We start from the raw sequence: 20,800 nt of genomic DNA on the forward strand, positions 1-20,800 counted from the left end.
TGGAAGTTATAGATAATGCTGCAAACACTTGAAGTGTAGCCCCAAAATACCACCGCGTTATACCAAGTCGCCTGTTTTGGAGGAAACCAGAGAGACTCAGATACGCAAGAGACAGTTTTTAAATGTAAGCATGCTGCACCTTTTTAAATATTAGAACGTATTTATACCTTACCTTCCTGCCTCTCTACTTTTATACTCCTTGTTCCGTGTTACCTTCGTGTGTAAGGAGAAAACGCTTGAGGAAGTGATCCAAGGAGAATCTGTGAATACGGAGGTGAAACCCACTTGTGTACTTGCGAAGTCAGAGCAAACTTATTGCTCAGTTACATGTGAGTGAGACATCACTTAGGGGAAACGTTTGATTTGTATACATTTATGGATAGCGCTATGATTTTTTGTTTTTCGTTTTTTGTTCTTACACATTGACACATTACCTTTATACAACGGATGGAGACCTAATTTGACAATTGGAAAGCAAATATAAGTATTATTGTTTTATATCTCCATTCCTACACTTTTTTGGTGAAATATTAATAGTCACTTTCACATTTTGATTTATCAATAATTATTACAAACAAAGTAGTACGATAAATGTGGTCTTGATTGGATTGCATAACAAGAGGTCACTGTGACATAGTGGTTCATATGTTACTTTGAGTTACAGTGTGACTCTCTTCCTCCTGGATTTCCTTTTTGCTTGTTGGTATCTCTCATTTTCTTACTCATCTTATTTTGTTTCATGTGAAGTTGAAATTGCAACCTCAAGTAAGTCCCATTAAATGTAGGTACCAAATGGTTTATGTAAGTACAGTGAAATGTTCAGTTCTAAGCTGGTACGTCTACCTTTCTGTTGCGCAGGGCCAAGACAGCTCCCAATGTATCAATGGAATATTTCTGATCATTTCTTCAAAAATAGCACATTGCTCCATAATCACACCAGTTTTGTCTTGATAAATGTGGCATACCGTGCTATGTCAAAAATGTCCACAAAGTATTTCTTGCAGTGCCTCTATTGTTGTGGTTTGCTAAGGAATGAGAAAAAGCAGGTTAGGGAAACAGAGAACCTTCCAGCTGCTTTACAATTCCAGTTTGAATCACTTCCAGCAAGCCAGTGTTCTAGAAAACGAACGTTGGTATCACACTCTTGAAACTTCTCACCTCCCTTGTGTAGCAGTCAGTTTCATAACACCTCCTTTAAATTTAGATGTGGAACTTCTCTTTGGCCACTCGCCTGTTGAGGGTTGAGGTGACAACACCTGGTGTTGGGCAGCTGTGATATTCAACTAAATATAGAGTATGTCACCTTCACTTCTACAGGACAGACTAGGACAAGATAGAAACTTTATCCCTCCTGCTTACACATATCCTGACTGTATCATTGTAAGAAAGCAAGTTCAAGTATCTGCAAAGATACATAACACATAAGAAAGGAGAGGTTTAGCAGGAGTCCTCTAATTCATTCTTGAATGGTTGACAAATCTGGATTTAATTAGTTTAATAATATTGAAATTAGGATGAGCAGATCCCACTAATTATAATCTCACTTAATCTGAGTATGAACTCGGTATGATCAGTGGTTAAATTAATTTTATAATAATAATTTGTGCTATATATAAGAGTTAAAAATCTGCAGTCTTACACTGTTTTCAGGTGACTTGACTTTGAAATGGACAATAACTTCATATGTTTCCATCAGAATGCCCCTTTGGGGGATTTCCATTTTCACCCCTCTATGTTAAATAACAGCAGTGGTATTTCTGGTCCTACAACTTCTAACTGTGCCAAAGATTTAGCAGCTACATTAAGTGGTTTCAAGTCTTGTCAATACGTCTTTGCCAGAACAATATTTTATATATCCTGTTCCTTCAACCGTCTAAATCGTCTGTATTTCCGTTGATTAAATACTAATTGTTTATATCTGAAAAACTGACTTAACTATAGTCACAGTTTTGTGTTCAAACACTGCATGCCGTAATACACGTGATAAGAAAAAGGTAAATACCACTCAGGTTGAGTACACGTCTGCCTTGGCTCTCGCGTTGTTTGTTATCTGATGGGTTCTTTTCGTCAGGTTGCTGGTACATATAAGTTTTACGTAAATACTTTTTTTATACATAGTATAAGACATAGTATAATACAGTATTGGTAGACAAATAAACAACCTCCCATCTGGTACAGGCTATTACTGTAAGGGAATTTAAACATGCATGCGACAGGCATAAAGGTATCCCATATCTAAGACTAGATCAAGTATTGATTAAGATCTGAGTTTTACATCAGGGAAAATGGGCAGACTAGATGGGCTGAATGGTTCTTATCTACCGTCAAACTCTAAATTTCTCTGTTTCTGCAGCAAGCTGTTTAAAATATGGTAACTCATGACTTTGGAGGATATTCAATGAAGATGGATGTTCTGCCAAAATGTATTTATTTTATTCTTGTTTCTAAACATCTATAGAATAGACCAACTCTTAACCTTAATATTCATGTTGTGGAACCATAAAATTCTTGCTGCAGAAGGACTAATAAGTTTAGCAGTCTCCCTCCCCCATCTCTTACAGTATTTTGTGTCTGTGTTTACTTAATGTCACAGACTGTGATAAGGCACCTGGTGTGGAAGACTTTTTGGCTGATTACTTTCTGTGTATAATAATCCTGGTAGCCTTTGACAAATAAATGCATACTCGTGAGTATGTTCTTTTAATGCTAAATAATAATTCCTTATCACATTTACCGTATATTTATCTGTAAATATTTAAATAGTCTTTATGTAGATGTTAGGGTTTGTCACTCTGTTACCCTCTGAACTGAGGGTTCGAAGCCCTCCTCAGAATTGATCATCAAAAAATTGTGAACTGGTTACAACTTAAGGTACTCACAGTCATGAAAGTGCTTTTGGTTTGCTAAAACTAGAGCTCTTATAGAGCAGCGGTTCACCGGCACTTTGAGCCACGTACATATCCTGCATGTTTTGTAGTAGATACAATTTCACCAGGGGCTGGAAATGACGATTTTCAGGACTGAAAAGTTGATTTTTCTACTCAAATAGTATTAAACTCTAGTGTTAATGAGTGCTGTTGACCATGGGTTGAAAATATTGGAGTCACTGCTGCCTCTTTTGTATAAAGTCTTTGGTTATTCTACAGTTATCTAATATTCACAATGAAGTAAATGCTAAGGGATCAATATGGACTATTTCCTGTTTTTAAAGAGGCGCTGTTTTATGAATTATTATTTATTTTATATAGCGCCATCATCTTCCGTAGTACTGTACAATGGGTAGACAGGACATAAATAAGTAGTATATAACATAACAACTTGACTTACAAAAACAACAGGTGAGGAGTGAGCTGGATTTACATATAATATGCATAGCTGATACCTCTTAATATCTGTGCCAGTTTATATTTTAAACCCTTAGGATACCGTATGTTTGTTTTAGCAGTTTTATCAATGGGCTTCTATAACATTGACCAATACAACTAAAAACACCAGAGTGACATCACAACATTTACACACTCGCACCTGTCTTAAAGTGATCATTCACAAGTAGTTAAAGCCTTCTTAGTACCACTTTTCTCTTTTTGTTTTTCAGGGACCCCTGGGTGCTGGTGTTTCCCAGCCTGTGCGTGCTTCCAATGGATCAGACAGGTAAATATAGAGTCTAGGTATTAAGGTCGTGTTACAGTAAAAAGTGTCCACCATAGATATAACCAGAGGCCTGATGACTCTTGTAAATTCAAACTTCATAGGTACTGATCTTTTATCATTGTGACTATAAACTTGTACTCCAAATTGCATACAATTTCTTTTTAAGAGCCAAGAATACAGGCTTCAACTTGTTGAGAGTTTGCTAGGACTATACTTGAGTTTTCATAAGGTTTATTTATAAGGGGACTATTTCTAACTATATTGTTCCTTTTAAGAGGATTTATCACTTTTCCCACATTTTACATTGTATCGATTACAATAAGTAATATGTTGAGAAACACACCTTATGTGTATACCATAGGGGCAGCTGTCTTAACTTCCTGTTCTTTGGATCTGCATTATTATTCATACCCATTAGATTGTCTCTCTTCTTTTATGAAAGTGCTGATGTAGTTCAGACGGCCTTTTAGGACAGGAAATTCATTAGACATGCTAGCTGTGTCAAATTCTTGAAGTAAACTTAGAAAACAAATCCCCATAACAATCACAGTGACTGGAAACCAAAGCTATAAGAAGATTAAGTAAACTGCTACAGTTAGACGCTGTACAGCTATACTGTGACTGGTTACCCTAAACTATAAGTTACATGGTTTATTGCCTTAAGTCCCCGATAGTGCTTGTTATCTATATCTCTCCACAGATGTAGCATTATCATGTTAAAGTTTAAGCAGCTGCTTAGAGGCTCCATTTCTCTACGGAACCCCTTCAGAGAGTGTGGGGGACTTTAGCACACATTGTGTATTGCGTTCCTTAGTTTTTGTATAATTATTGTTAACTTCTTTAATCTCCTCCCTTTACTCTGTGTCCTTATTTTTCCTTACGTATATTATATTGTTAGTCAGTCTTTTTGTATAATTTTATATATTATTATACCATTCTTTGGTTCATAATCTATTGCACTTAAATACAAAAGCACTTGTTTTATTTCCAGTTGTTCTCACCCCAGCTTTCCTCCGCATCCCTCCCTCCCTCCCCAGATCTTTTTGAACAATTTTCCAAATTCTTTCACTGCTGGATTTACGTAAGCAAGTTTATTTTTAGGCCAGGGGTCTCGCTCTGGTTAGACTGGCTCCTTATTTTCCCACGAGCAGAAAAGAATTCTGGGATAGAAGGGGGGGCAATGCAGCCATCTGTGTCCTTAAATATAAGGGATAGAGTGTTGGGGGAATCCATCTGTTGGGTGCTCTTTGGAATGTGATATACTTTTTTTTTCAGTGGGGTAAGCATTAGCTTACAGTAAGACCTACTTTACTGACAAGATGTTTGTGCTTTTGTGTCAAACTAACTGATTGAAATCACAAGTTTCCCTACACATGTGCATAGGCATTAGGGCCTGCCTGTAATGTATTTTCACATTAAGCTGGTAATACTGTTCACGGAAGGGACCAAACCGCTCTTTGCTCAAATTCTCCTGCATCCACGTGGCATAATCATCTTATTCACAGTGTCACACCCATTGAAGTTATTACCAAGTGTGCTGAACTGTGGATTTGATACAGGGCCTACCCATCAATGTGACTACCATGCCCAGACTGGCCATCTGGCACACCGGGCACATTCTTCATACTGCACACCCGGCCACACAGTACGTTAATGTGCAGCTTGTCATATCTAACTTATATCGTTTGGTGAACGCCGGTATTAAAGTGCCAGAGCTGACTTGTCATCCCCAGTCTGGCCTTGGTAACTACTACTCATAAATTATGTCATTTTCTTTCCATTAAGTATTAAAGACTGCCATGTTAATAGTGGCATTATTTGAAAATGACCAAAGTCACTGGTTTTCCAAAGCTATGTTTCTTTCTTTAGACTTTGTAATGTGTTTAAGCCTCTAGCTAAGAGATTCTGTCTGCTTAATTTAGGCTGTTAAATGCCTCTGAGGAAAAACACAGCCTGATAACACAGCCTGACAAGGTTACCTCCAAGGATGATCAGGATGCCATTGTTAAAGGTAATCATTTTTTTGTCTTGGTATGCTTTGTTGCTTGGGCATTTCAGCAATTTACCATTATGTGGATATACTTGCAAAATATATGAAGCTTTTTGATCACAGTCTTTGATTTGGAAATAAACATCACTATTGATTGTTCCGAAGCATTTTAGTGTAGTGGGGTAAATCAGCCAATATGAAAAGGCTAGTGCTAGAGTACCTCCTAAACACTAGTGGCTCCAGAATTTACTTTAGTGAGTTGTAGTTGGCTCCAAATTTCATTATCTGTTGTATAGTAAAATCTAATTTTTATTCAGTCCCACAAAAGTAGAAGAATATCAACTTAAATGATGTAGAGCTCCAACCACGCCATGGGAGTAGGAACCCCTAATAATCTGGGGCGTGATAGCATTTTTCCCCATCAGATACCTCTTTCCTCACTATCCCCTACTCCACTTTCTCCCCATCTCTTTTTTTGCAAACAAGTACAATAATATATAATCTGAAACACTGGTAAAAATAATGTATGTTTAATACATTAAATATAGGGAAAACAGCTAATCTTTTAACAAAAATAGTTTTTTAAATATTGAAAAATTGGACCCTAGGCAAGCATTTCCTTGGGCCCCCCTCCACGCTCCCTAGCATGCAATCACCCCCTCCGCTCCCACACCCCAAAAAAATATTTGCCACACTGCGAGAGTGAGTGCCGTCTTCCCTCTTTCTGACCGTGACTTTGAGATGTCCTCTCCCCTGTAATCATCCCCAGAGTCCCTTTATCCCCCTATTCACTAACCACACCTCTCTTTTCCTCCCTCTCTGTAGTTTAAGTATAGATCAAATAAACTTTTTCACTATCTATCCTCCCCTTCTCACTATCTACCCCCTCTCACTATCTAACCCTCCCCCCTATTTAGTTCACTTACCTTGCTGAAGTCCTGTGGTGGGTGCGGGAGGCCTCCGTCTCGCTGCTCTGTCGGTCCACGTGGCTTCATTGCTAAGCGCCGGGATATGATGTCATATGTCTCTGGCACCGAGACAGAGGCTGAGCGGCACCGAGCGCTCGGCTCCCCTCTCTCTCCTCCGCCTCGGTGCCGTACAGATTTTCGATTGGTGGGAGCACAGCATGATGTGTGGTCAGTCAGTCTGGCCCCCCTGCCGACGCCACACAGGGAGCACACTAGTTTTGGGCTGGTTAGGGAGATCCAGGATCTCTATTATTGGTCCCCTGCATGATTTTTGGGGGGGATCCATCCCCCCAGTTCTTCCGCCCATGAACAACGGCACTGTTGTATGCAAATTAATTTTGCATATATTAATGATATTTCCTTTTAATGAGCTATTGATAGCATTGGTGTAATTGCAACGCTTATGTTTCACTGCTTACTGTTTTTTGTGGCTAGGTTGGCTGCAGCGTGAAGTTAGCAGTGGGGTGAAAACTCCCTGGTCCAAAATGAAGAAGTTCTGGTTTGTCTTGACTCCAGACTCCTTGGATTATTACAGCGGCAATGAGAAGGCCAGCAAACGCTTGGGGACCTTGGTGCTTACAAGCCTGTGCTCTGTGATATGGCCATGTAAACAGAGCTACAAGGAGACAGGTGATAGAGATAAGTGTAAAGATATAATCAGTAATAGAGTGGATACAAAATAATATTTATCCACTAATTGCTTGTATAGTTATAATTTGTGATATGGGTTTGCATTTAGAGGCGTTGTAAACTATAATAAAATGATTGTTATTTTTTCCCAGGTTACTGGAATGTCACTGTGTACGGAAGGAAACATTGCTTCCGATTATACACAGAGCACCTGAATGAAGCTGTACATTGGGTGTGTGCCATCCAGAAAGTAATAGACAGCAAAGCACCCTTGGAGACGCCTACTCAATTACTCATTAAGGACATTGATGTAAGTGAGATCTAGGTTATGTATGCTTTTTTTCCCCTTTGTTAGGGTACAGGGAGTATGTGCTTGCTATGTGTACAAAATAACATAAACTATGTATAAAATGTTGCTACAACTTTCTGTATTATGCATGGGTATTATACACACGCATGCGTATTGTAATTCTGGTTGACCTGTTAGAGAGAAAGCTGTTTGCAAGTAGGAGAAATTGAAGATGATTTTTAGATAAAATAGTAGCTATAGTACATATCAGACTTAGAGCTAGTATGTTATATACAGCGTTCAGTTCAAATGCAATGGATCCTATTATTCATACATTTGTGGAAACACATTACCTTGGAATATTCAATCACAACATCGCTCAGGCTAGTACCTTTTCTAGTATCCATAATCTCAGGCGAAAGTCATGTTGCAAGAGGACCTTCTGATAAATCTGAGGTCCATTTAGAGGAAGGAATTGCCTTAGATGTGTTTCACAGTATTTACATCATGAGCAGGTTTTCACTTCTCTCTCTCGTATACAAGGGAAGCAACACTTTCAAGAATATTATTTTTACTCTATTTTATTTTGTTTAGGAACATTACCTAAACCATGAAACTGTGGATGAAATCTACAAACTGAATCCCATTCTATGCTACACAAAAAGCCCCCTATATGCTCCATTACTACCATTTACATACAGATCTGAGGATCATCCCAGTAAGTAAAACTTTGTGCCTTATTCTTTATTAGTTACTGTGAATCACAAATGTTATTCACACCTGTATCAAAATCCAGAAGGGAATAGTAGTTCAATGACTCAAATTCACTCATGGTCTTTATCAATTCCTTTTAGGACATGCTATTTAGCTGGGATGATGTCTGACACATGAGCTTTAATATACTAATACTGGCGATCCTTCATGTATTTATGTTTTGGGATTATTATTCGTGTTCCTGAACATTATTAATGTTAATATTAACAGCCAATATTAACAGCCAACATGTCTACTGCATATTACTTATACTGCAATCAAATATCAGGTTTTTATTGTCAATCCTACCCTTGTGGGCTTTGGACCAGGGCTGGTAAATATTTGTAGAGTGTAGGTTCACCCATAGGGTGAGATACTAGAAATTAGCACCTGCAGTTCCTTTACTTCCAGTCCATTTAATAATTTGGATACACAATTGGGTCTATTCACTAATAGTAGAGCTGCGGTTTCCTCCGCAGGAGGACCTGAGCTTTGCTGGACCTGTATAATGCATAGTTAAGTCAGAGATAATTCTTCAAAGTCTTCTTACCAACTGAATTTTACATTATACAGGGTCAGCTCAGCCCTTCTATCTGGTGAAACTTGCCAGTGTTGGCCCTTCATAATGAACTGTGGAATGGGAGAGTTAACAATGCAACGTTCCTGCCAACCCTCTCTTTAGTGAACAAACCCAAATAATATTTCCTATTTTGTCCACTTTACTTTGTCTCCCTCCTTTGCATTGAATGACGTACCAAATGGTCAAATGCCCTTTATGTTAGACTCCTTAGAACCAGAAAGCAGTTCTTTTTCCCTCCAGAAAGTCACTTGAAATTAATTTTGGTCATAGATGGTGCTCCTTGGAAAGTATTTCAATGACTTTTGAGCTGTTTGTTTTCTTTAGTGAAGTTATCAAGGAGCCGAGACAGCCCAGCACAATCAGGCCACCAAGCACAGCAATGCCCAAATAACACTAAATCGTTGTTTACTGCTGAACTCCAAGCAGTAACAGTTTGAAGGTTCCCCGGGACAGTCCGCAAAGTGTAGCTGCGGCTTCTAAACCCCAGTCAACAAAAGGTGCTTGGCAACCGGGGTTCCCAAGGGGGCTCCCTCTTTCAACCACACTTCATCTGAGCCCCACCACATGTTGTATATTTGTGCAAAATAGCGCTCTGGTGGGGCCAAGGGTATCCAAGATATTTAGGGTTAAAAAGACCAGCAGGCACTCCTGCAGATCCTGCCCGACAAACAGTTCCAGAGAATTACGGCTAAGACCTGGTCAGGTACAGACCAAGGGCAATAAAGATCCGATGGGTCCGGGTGACACAAGGGTGGGATTATACTCCTGGGCACAACCAAAACAGATAAACACAACTGAAGATGGGGTTAAAAGTCCTCTGCAGCTCTAGTTCCGTGACAGTATCACGCAATGGTTTAGCTGTGATAAAAATAAGTATGTTTCAACTTTTTGGGCAAAGGCCAGAGGGGAATTTGTCATGCTAACAATTTACATGAGAAGTTTCTGTTCTGTTTCTATAACATGATGGTGGTGGATAGAAAGAAAGGATCAAAAGACACAAAATAATGAGTCACTTCCAAACTACTTGGCGTCTGGGGTCTACCAAATCCAGACAATGGTTTCCTTATTCTCTAGAGTGGGAAATTCCAGAGGGGCAAGTTAAATTTTCAGTAAAAAGTATCTAAGCAGTATTATGAGCTAGGAAATTAACCATAATGTTTTGGTCACTGTGCAGACATGCAAACATATTTATAAATATCACGTATTTTAAATTGAAAATGATGTTTCATGATAAATCAATTACCCCCATTAATGTTCTGAATGTCTGATGAATTTATACGTTGTTACATCTTTGTGCACATCTTTGGTTGACCAGTTTCGTTAAGCGTCCAGGAGATAACCCATCAACCAAAGATTCTCATTAAAATAATGGTTTGGGCTATAAAGCAAACACCACGAAGCAAGTTAAAGTGTCTTTTGAAGTGGAACTAGTAAACTAAAGGTGTTGTTCCAAACACTCTAGTATGCTGAGGAAATAAAGCATAGTAGACGTGTCATATTTAAAACGTGTTTGGCAACTATCAGTGCCTGCTTTGTGTCACATGACAATAAAGTGCTCCCAACAAAATAAAGAATGATGCAAAGTTTGATTTGATTAAATTATTAAATTATTACTGCCAAGAGTTAGGACATTCCAGCAGTACTAGGAATTATGTTTCTAATGCTGCATACAGTTATGAGATTTAGAGAATAGGTTGCTATCTGCCGACACATTCAATGCTTCTATGTTTAAGTAGATTCTGTTTGATCTAATGTCATGTATTTCAAATCTTTAGCTCATAATGTCAAAGGTTATACAGCTCTCCGGGATGAAGCAGTCAAGATCTTCAATTCTCTCCAGCAGCTGGAGAATTTGAGAGACCCTGTGCCCCTCATGCAAGGTGTTCTGCAGACATGCCTGGATCTACAACCTCTTAGAGATGAGGTTTACTGTCAAGTTATCAAGCAAACCACGGACCCTCCTGAGCCTGGGAGTTTAACTGACCTAAGATATTGGCAGCTACTTACCTGCATGAGCTGCACGTACTTACCCAGTCCTTCAGTACTTAAGTTCCTCCAAACACATTTACAGAGGTTAGTTGGAAATACATCTATGATCTAGCTGATAGATACTTGCAAAAGTGAAACTTATATGACAGATATCCACACAGCATAAAAGCTTTTATCTAAAAACTGACTTCTTCAGTGAAATGCATATTTTCTATGTTTCCCTGGTAAAAGAGAAAACCTTGCCAACTCTGCAGTAACAGCTTTAAGTATACTGCAGACACTTCAATAGGATCCTTTTTTTGTAATTTCTTTTAGAACTTGTGACCGGTACCCAAACACGGAGATGGAAAAGTATGCCACATTTATTGTATCGTCTCTAGAAAAAACAAAGCAGCGGGAATTTGTTCCGTCTTATGAGGAGATCACAGTACTGATAAACAGGCAAGAGCTGACATGTACAGTATACTACCCCGGAGCAGGAGCCTGCAAAGTGTCTATTACTTCCCACACCACAGCTGAAGAGGTAAGAAAACGGAGAGTGTGAAAGCTGAACATACAGCCGGATTAGGGTTGATGGAATAAAAATTTGGCAGTTAATAAAAGTAGCTCAGTCATTATAAATTGAATGATCCTGGAGGCTATCCAGGCTTTATTGTTTCTGCCTTGTTATCCTATAATATTAATAGATAGTAACTAGTGCAGCACGTAGAGTGTCTGCCCTTGAAGTGACGGTTACCTTATTAATCCCTACCTCACCCATATTCTGAAAGGATTTGCATGATCATTCCTGCCCTTAATTGTGTTGTGCTCCTTGAGTGGAAGCAGACATGTCCTAGCACCTTCAAAAAGCAAGAGTGGAAAAAAATGAAAAAGATGAGTGAATGAATATACAGAGTTTGATTAATCCCTACTCTACTGAAGTGACATTATCTGCAACCAAAATGTTGTTTTTTCTGAAGGGAAGCTTAAAGGTACTGTTTCACAAAGCATCAATTAAGGTCTAATTTGTTGACCAAATAAACCTTAGTAGATCTGCTATTTCATTTTTTTTTCCTCTGAAGCTTTAATCACATGCAGAAAAATATGTAATGAGGATTCCAGATCAAAGTATACAATGAGGATATATTGAGGTCACACACCCCAAAGGCCAGCACTGTCACTCAAATTGCATCCATAGGACCTGCCCAGCATCCAGATTTGATGCATAGACTTGTCCTCAAACAGCCTTCCTGTGCCATCTTTGCCACAAACAGCGTTTGTGCTATCTTTGCCCCAACCAACCTCCCTGTGCCAAGCTTGCTCCAAACAGCCTGTCCATGTCACCTTTGCTCCAAACATGTATGTAATATGGAATGCTTTATCATAACTTACAATCTGGAATTCCTAGAAAATAATGTTCAAGGTAATTGATTCTGCAAGCAATAGCCCTTGTGCAGGTAGAAAGGAATGCCACTGAACAGCATAAAACAATGGCAGGGGGTATTAAAAGGATTTTAAGGCAATAGTAACACACATTTCTAATAATCAGTACTAGCTTTTATATAATCCGTACATTATATTTTCACATTCCCTGTCCTTCTAGAAGTAATAATTATGCCTAGTTGTGTTTGTTTCCATTTGTCATGGTCTGGACTGACAATATTTGTTTAAAAGTTGTGGCAAAACCAGCATTATCAAAATCTCCATTTATCAATACTCTGCAGTACTTAAGGGTCAGACAGCCTGTGCCATCTTTCACAACACACACACTTATTAACCCCTTAAGGACAATGGGCGGTCCCTAAACCCATTGAAAACAATGCATTGTGAGCCCGTACATGTACGGGCTTTGTCATTAAGGGGTTAATTGACTCATTCACAGATACACATATACTCATTTACATATATACATTCACACATTCGTATTTATACTGACGTAACGCGACCCTGCTGCGTTTCTGCTTTACGTGGGCGGTACAAGAGAGCAAAAACAGAGGGAAGCTTCCGGCCTGTGAGGAAGTGATCGCCGACCCTTCAAACGTGGTCTCTATGGCCTCATGGGGCAGCTATGGGCCCCCAGGAATGATTGGGGCCCAGCCCCTTTTGCCCCACATGGGATTACATGAACACCCAATTTATCACACATTCAACAATGGCATTAAGAGGTAAAGGGGTTAGAAAAGTAGCACTTAAAGGTAGAGTAAGCAATCAGTCATTCTCAATACACATTATATGGAAACAAGAGGGTGAAAACACAAAATGTTTTCATTTGGGGGTTCAGTATCAGTTATACTGTATATTTGACCTTTTTGTGTACTGTTTCATTGTTACACAAATTATACATGACGGAAGGAATGTTTTATCAGATGGTACATTTAAGACAAATGTATCTCTTTGGTTCAGTAACATCAACGTGGACCTTCTAGTAATATCTGATACTGCATATCTCCAGTTGTCTGGTTAAGTTGACTCACCTTAAAACTCTTTAACAATGCCTATTTTTCTTCCTATAACAGTTGGTCCAGGAGCTGATTGCAAAGCTTAACTTGAGTACAAGTAACAACATCTATGCCCTGTATGAGAAGAACAACCAATACGAGCAAGCGCTCAGTAAAGCCTGCATTGTGGCAGACACGCTCACTAGGTTTGAAAAGTAAATATCCTTTTACATGTGCAGGGGATACAAATCCTGTCTAATGTTTCTATAAAAGAAAATATATAATAGATCTGCCAATCATAGTTATTTATAAAAAACAATGCAGAAATGTATCAGATGTTTCCAGTTTATATTAGCACCTGTATTTTTGTTGCATGAATACTAACTGTTGCCAGCAGAATGAGGCAAATTTTACTTGATTAAAGAATTCTTTCTGGGAATGATTTGGCCATTCAAGGCTGCAAGTCAAATTCAGGAGGGTAGATGGAACAGGACTTCAAAAGGCAAAACTTTTCAAAAGTTCTTTGACTTTTAAAAATGGTATCTTTAAATGGTGTCTTTGGATGCTTTAATTAACTTTTAATTATTTTGGTCAACCTCAGTGCCCTTATGCAGTGTGAATTTTTCCAGTAAACAAGTTAATACTTGCATAGTTTTTATTTAATAGTAACTCATGTGTTACCCTGCAGCCTGTCCTTCAAGGAGAAAGGATTTGAATCACGATGGAGGCTTTACTTTAAGGTTTACTGCTACCTTGATACTGAGGATATACCCAAGGACAGCCTTGAATACTCCTTCCTTTTTGAGCAGGTTTGTGAAACAAATACTAATAATGTCTGTAAAACTCTCTTTATATAACAAGGATGTTGTTTCTTGAGTGAAACCAATTGACCTATAATTTTAATTACTCCAAGCTTGAGGTTGTCACACACCACATTCACCCCACCAGTGCCCTGTTTCTCAGTACCATTAATTTGTTGTGCTGTCACACACTACTTTGATCCAAACTGGTTTCATCCTCACCCCAATGATTTTATCTTCAGTTTCATGGTCTGCTTTACATTAATGCTAGCCTTGCTGCATAACTGATTATGTCTGTTGGACAAAATATTATATACATTTAATCATAATAAGTAATTGGAAAATCAATTTGTAGTCAAATGCTCTATTTTTATCTCTTTTGAAGGCACATGAGTCTATGATCCGTGGATACCTACCCACCAATGAAGACACTTTGCAGTCATTGGCAGCTCTTCGTCTTCAGTTCCTAAATGGTGACTTTTCTCCCCATGCACCTTTCCCTCGACTTGAAGAACTATTCCCCATGTACATACTTCACTCTCGGATATTGGCCTCCAGTAAACCATCTGTAAATTGCAAGACATCCTGCCCTGGATTTCATAAAGGTCTTTTCTCGAGTGCTCTTCCAAATGGGTTGTGGAACAACTCTTCAGTGAAGCAGAAGGCAGAAGAAAGCCAAAAGTTCAAGGGGCGTATGAAGGAGGAGGGAGCCAATATGATGTCTGCAATTGTAGAGAAATGGAAACTCCTACAGAGTATGGAGAGGACAGAGGTCATGACCACATATCTGTCTATTGTGAAGCAGTGGTCAGGTTTTGGCTCCACCTTGTTTGACATAGACTTCTACATGGTAGGTTGGCCTTTCAAGAATATCAAACTGTGATGATGATGATAACCTTGATGGAAAATTATATGACACAGTCCTCCAATCTAGGGAAAGGAGGTCACCGAAAGTGCTGCCATATTGCCCTGAGTTCAAGTTAGGGCAAAATGATGGCAATTTCGGTGACATCTTCTCCCCCGATTGGAGGATCTAGGATAGAGAGTCACTGGAAGCACCACCATGTTGCCATGAGTTAAAGTTAGGGCAAAATAACAGCCCTTTCAGTGAGGATCGGGGAGAGGGCGTCACCGGACACGCTGCCATATTGGTGGAAGTTCCTGACGGGTTTTGTCTGTGGACATGGAATAATTAAGAGAGAAGAGAAGGAAGAAGATAAAAGATGAAGTGGTCGTCAGAGATGGAGGGTGAGAGAGAAAAAGTGAACAAGTGTGAGAGTGTGAGTGAATGTGGGTCCACATATTTCATACTAAAATTCAGTGCAGCTTTTTGTTTCACTTTTGTCCAATTTCTGAGGGGCTGGGCCTTGTTCTCATGGCTTTGTTAGAATCACCAAATTTACCACAATTCTGTAAATTTGCCTTATGTACAACTCCAAATGCACAAGTCTAATACTTTTAACCATATATTTCTTAACATATTAACAAAGGTATTTAAATTAACTATACAAATACAGACAATTTTACTACAAATAGAAAAATACAAATATCACTTGGAAGGGATTGTTCTCTGAGGTAAATTGCTGAAAAGTATTACCAGAGTATTCCCCGATGGCATTGGCCTCTTTCAGTAGGATAAATTGCCTGCCACAAAGCAAAAAAATGGTTCAGGAACACAACAACAAGTTCAAAGTGTTGACTTAGCCTCCGAATTCCGCAGATCTCAGTTCAGTCAAGCATCTGTGGGATGTGCTGGACCAATAAGTCCCATCCATGGAGGCATTACCTCGCAACTTACAGAACTTAAAGGATCTGCTGCTAATTTTGTGGCGCCAGATACCACAGCACACCTTCAGAGGCCTAGTGGAGTCCATGCCTAGACAGGTCAGGGCTATTTTGGAAACAAAAGAAAAAAAATATTAGGCAGGTGGTCATAATGTTATGGCTGATCGGTGTATAACTGTAAAATAAATACCTTTTACTGTTTTATAATTAAAAATTACACTAATAATTAGGAAAAAAACAAAACACTGTAATAGTGTAGCTCTTAAGGTATTGTTGTGATGCAACCCTCATGTTTCTCAGCCAGCAAGGGTGGCTTAGGACAATGGGAGTTAGCTGTCCACTAGCTTTGCCTGTTTCACGAGTATGATCAATTTAATAGATAGGTAAATCAAGTTAAAAGCAGTAAACTGGTTTGTAAAACAAAATGATTTATAGATGTGTATGTCACCATCATATTATGCAGAGTTGTTAAACTGGTAAACAGAACATAAAAAAGTAGTGCATCACAAACCAGTTTGGACAAACTGCTGAAACGAGTTTACAATCTAGCTGATCAGAAACCATGGCTTCTCATTATTTAGTCATCTGGTGTCCTCTGTTATAATAACCCATTTGGAATAATTAGTTGGATCAGTAATGGCACACAATGAATATTACATATAAAAAGTGATTTTGGTGCGATATATATATTCATTCTCACAAAGCTTAACTGCAATATGTTTCCAAATATGTGAATAGTAGTTTTGGCAGATGGTGAATTCACTGGCAGTAGAGTGGTGATGGATGAATGGTCTTGCAGCTGAGAAGTGGAGAGTTTGAAAGAAACTACATGGTGTGGTAAAGTGTATGGGAAAGTGTATGGGATATATATCTCATCTGGTACGGTAGCAAACCCAGGAGCCCTCAGGTGAGGCTTCCTATGCTCATTACTGGGGAGGAAGCCTTAAAAGAGAGGGCTGTTAGGTTTGCAGGGTGGAAGAGGGACTGAGGCAGGGAGCAGTGCTGCAGCCCACCAGGTATGAAGCTTTACCCAGGTTTTGCTTTACCCATGCAAAACCTGTTACCTTGCTTTGTGCCAGACCTTAGGCTTGTAGAGAGGTATCCGAATGTTTAGTTAGAGCCGGACAGGCTTAGAGTTTGTTTTATTTTCAAGGTGCTCTGTGCCTACAGCATCTAAATAAACACGCTTGACTTTTGAAACCTGTGTGAATACTGTCATTGCCGACCCATGCATGAGCTGTCCCCTACAATGGGTATACATTTATTCCACCCAAGAGCATCATGTTTGGTGCAAGGAAGCTAAAGCTGGGTGGGAACACACTTCACTTAATTGAATGGAGGGAAAATCTACAAGTATTTTTTGTAGATGGATAATATGATGTATACAGTAGAAAGTACTAGCATTACATAAGTCTGCAGAGTATTTCAGTTTTTGATCGGATTGTGAAAGATTGCTTTTTAATTGACTCATACTGCTTCTTGTTTCTTACTCAGAGTTCGTCTGGGAGCTTTTCTCAGCGACTATGGCTTGGCGTTAGCGCCTCTTCGCTGTGCCTCTACAAGCAAGGAGAGATGGAACCATTTGAAAATATAACATATAGTCAGATAACATCCTTTGATGTCTCAGATAGTTCCACCTTTAAAGTGACAGTTGGGGACAAGGACATGATATTTGAAACCACTAAGGTGAGACCTAGATACTAGTACAGTGCTTCGGCCTGCATTATGACATTTGCTCAAATTGGAAGCAGCATGGGAAATCTTTTGGGGGAGATTCCTGGACTGAAATAAATTTCCCTTATGTTAATCTACTCAAGGTTTTTTTTTGTTTTTTTTTAAATGTATCTTCTGAGTGCTTTTGACAAAGGCCCAAGGAGCCCTCCCAACTGGACAATTTAGGTTCTGATGCCAGATTTGAATGATTTTACAGCAGTAGCCTGTATACAAAGAGAGTTTTTAGGTTGGGGTTTAATATTTAAAGAATGTCACTACTACTAACCATTTGAATAAATAATTACCTACCTCTCATCCTGTAAAACACATTATTACTGACCTGTACACATCTTAATACAGGCAGTTATTAAATGCACTTTGATCCTAGAACAAAGTGTAAATGTTCTGAAAAAAGAGCAATGAATATATTGTTCAAAATATGCCTTTAACTGTTGCACACTATGGTCCAGTACATTTTTTTCAAGATCTTTGCATTTTAAAATTAGAATACTTCTAGATCTTGGCCGCGTTTTAAAGTGCTCTTCTTTAACATGCAGATATTCTGCTACTAGCTAAATCCCAACAACCAGATAGCGGGAGGTAGAAGTTTCTTGGACAAGGTACATTCTATTGTCATTCTTAAATGGGAGAGAAAATATTTTCTTAGAGATGTATTTGTATGGTTTACAATAAACAAATGTTCGTTTTATTCCCTTTGAGATGCCCTAAACTATTCTTTGTTCTTTTTTTCAGGTGGACGAGATTACTCATCTAATTAACACATACCTGATGTGCATCACAAATGAGAATTGCTTTTCTAAGAGTAGTCACAATGTTGCCTCAGACAATCCATGTGAGCCAGTGTGACAATCATGTACTGATACAGTCTTTACCCTAAACCAGCAAAGCACTAAATCTATAACTGTTTGCATATGTCATGCACCCACATTTTTGTCATAACTGTGACTTGGTATTGAAGAAATTACATTTTGCATTTAATAATCCTCCATAGTAGGGAAAAAGACTCTGGATATGCCTACGGAATTACAAATATGTTGAATTAAGGCCTTGTGGACAACAGACTGTTTTTCTTTTTTAAAAGAAACCCCTATTTAACCTGATAACATGACGCGTTACATAAATATTTCCCTCAACCATTGCACTCGTCTAATTTCACTCTGATTATGTACCCAGCTTGTAGAAGACAAATGGCTGAAAATGTTTTTTTTTTATTGTTGTTTTTATTTCTTATGATTCTCAGGTGGAGAAGTTTATTATTATTTTATATATGCTATACTTTATGCGTACTTTAAATACAAAATGCCTAAGCAATTTGGGGTGGGAAGCAAAAATAATAACATAAAAATAAAACTAGATTTTATAAAAGATTTTAGAACGGTAATTATAACAAAAAATGGTACATTTACACTCTTGGTTGCATTTTTGATATAAATACCAACTACAAAACCACATTAACCATGGGGTATCGTGTAACAATAAAAAACAGGATGCAAAAAAACCCTTCTTTATAAGTAAGCCTTATTCCCAGTATCAGTCCCCCTATAAGAGACTTAGAGAAACAGTGATCCTAGTGCTTTTGCATAATAAACCTTTGCTTCTTTTACAAAGAATTGTTATTGGAGAAGCAGACATATCTTCTATCTTGTTAAATGCTAAAGAATGCCTTACCAAATTGTATAATACAATTTCATTTTCCTGTTTCCTTGCCCAAAGTTGCGTCACTGGTAATCCTGGTACCTCTGGAGGAACTATTCTCTATATGGCTCTTTTTAATGAATGTGTTGGTACCTGTTACAGTGAAATGCATTGGCTCCTTAACAGTAGGATCCTTGTATGGCCTGCTAAATGTGATTGAGCACCGATGGTAATTCACAGCCTGCTTCAGATTTGTTGATTAGTCTATTCAAAGAGGTTTTTGTTTCCTAACCTAAAAAAAACTGTGGGGTTTCTTGTGTGGCCTAAAAAACGATTTTGTAAATAGCATTCATAGTTATAAATAATGCGTAGCATGTAAGATATTGAGGATATATATATGATAGCAAAGAGAAAGATTTTGATTCTGGTCCACGGTACTCTACACTGTAGGAGTACTTTTATGGATAAATAGTATTTTAGTACTTTTAAAATGTGTTACTTCTAAGCACTGAAGGGAATTAACTAAATGCAAATCCCAAGTGTAGGAAGTATTACTCCTGTAAAACAGTTTTGTTCAGGTGAAATATTCTCGCCTATTCCCAATGTGCATTTACCTTCCAATTGTTTTAAAAAAGCGAAATTAATATTGGTGCCAAAACCTGCACCTGTAGAGCAGGCTGTCTCTTGCCGTACAGAAAACACATTTCTTAAGATATTTCAAGCTTTTTTTGTAGTAGCGGTTGTGACAGAACTTTAGCTTTGCCTTGACACATTCTGGTGCTTGAAGAATAACCGGATTGAATATTATGGGACATCTAAGCCTTGTATATTAAGGCCTCTGAAAACTGGATATTATCCATGTTGGGTATCTTGACCCCCAGCATGAACAGGTTTAAACTGAATATATCCTGGTAATCACAAAAATCAAACTGCTTAAATAGGATACATTTCCCAATTACCGGAACCATCTAAGAACCCAATTCTAAAACCAACTTGGAACCTACAAATTGCAAGTACCTACTATGTGACTGTTAGGCCACAAAGTGCACCATCTTTTTAGGTCCTCCTTCATAGTTGCAGGGAACATAAGAAAGGAACATAAAAAATGACTTTTCCCCCTCATATATGAAGCAACGTTTGCTCCAAAATCAGAATACTTTTTTAAATGATTAATATTCAGGTTAGACCTACTTGGTGTAGGAAACACAACTACCTGGCTTATGCTTAGCAGTATGCCACGTTTATATAAAAACCACACTATATTGTGAAAATATTATTCTGCAGAAATCTTTGCATTGTACGTCAGTGTTAAACAATACAGTAGAAATAGGCTAAAACATCTCTCATGATTACTGTAATATTTTTGTAGGTTAACAATTTCAGCACCAGACGCAACTTGTGTCACCTCTAACTGCCCCTAGGCTTTTGGGAGTAAAATGTACGTATTTCTTTTTAGCCAAGTGCATTTTTGAAAGCTGCAGGCAGCTTTGCAAACAACGAATGTAGAAGTAGTAAAGTTTCACGCATATCTCTCATAGGCATTTATCTGCCAGGTCCATCAAATAGGATCTGGTCCGCT

The 20,800-nt window shown here is 38.4% G+C and overlaps 1 protein-coding gene across 2 annotated transcripts in view; it reads left to right on the forward strand.

The window, feature by feature from the left end:
* The window catches only part of PLEKHH3 (pleckstrin homology, MyTH4 and FERM domain containing H3), a 30,967-nt gene extending 12,322 nt beyond the window's left edge, over positions 1-18,645 (forward strand). Inside the window, exons 2-13 of one of the 2 annotated variants that reach the window (XM_053454208.1) lie at positions 3,596-3,651; positions 5,574-5,662; positions 7,045-7,239; positions 7,392-7,549; positions 8,123-8,246; positions 10,637-10,934; positions 11,166-11,373; positions 13,346-13,473; positions 13,956-14,076; positions 14,453-14,917; positions 17,347-17,538; positions 18,319-18,645. In XM_053454208.1, coding sequence (XP_053310183.1) covers positions 3,596-3,651; positions 5,574-5,662; positions 7,045-7,239; positions 7,392-7,549; positions 8,123-8,246; positions 10,637-10,934; positions 11,166-11,373; positions 13,346-13,473; positions 13,956-14,076; positions 14,453-14,917; positions 17,347-17,538; positions 18,319-18,432 — 2,148 coding nt within the window. In that variant the 3' untranslated portion in view covers positions 18,433-18,645. Of the gene's footprint in view, positions 1-3,595; positions 3,652-5,573; positions 5,663-7,044; positions 7,240-7,391; positions 7,550-8,122; positions 8,247-10,636; positions 10,935-11,165; positions 11,374-13,345; positions 13,483-13,955; positions 14,077-14,452; positions 14,918-17,346; positions 17,539-18,318 lie in introns of both variants that reach the window. The other variant, XM_053454207.1, reaches the window with a different exon arrangement.
* The last annotated feature ends 2,155 nt before the right edge of the window (positions 18,646-20,800 follow it).

This window comes from Spea bombifrons, chromosome 13 (genome assembly GCF_027358695.1).
Source record: "Spea bombifrons isolate aSpeBom1 chromosome 13, aSpeBom1.2.pri, whole genome shotgun sequence".
Taxonomy (NCBI): domain Eukaryota; kingdom Metazoa; phylum Chordata; class Amphibia; order Anura; family Pelobatidae; genus Spea; species Spea bombifrons.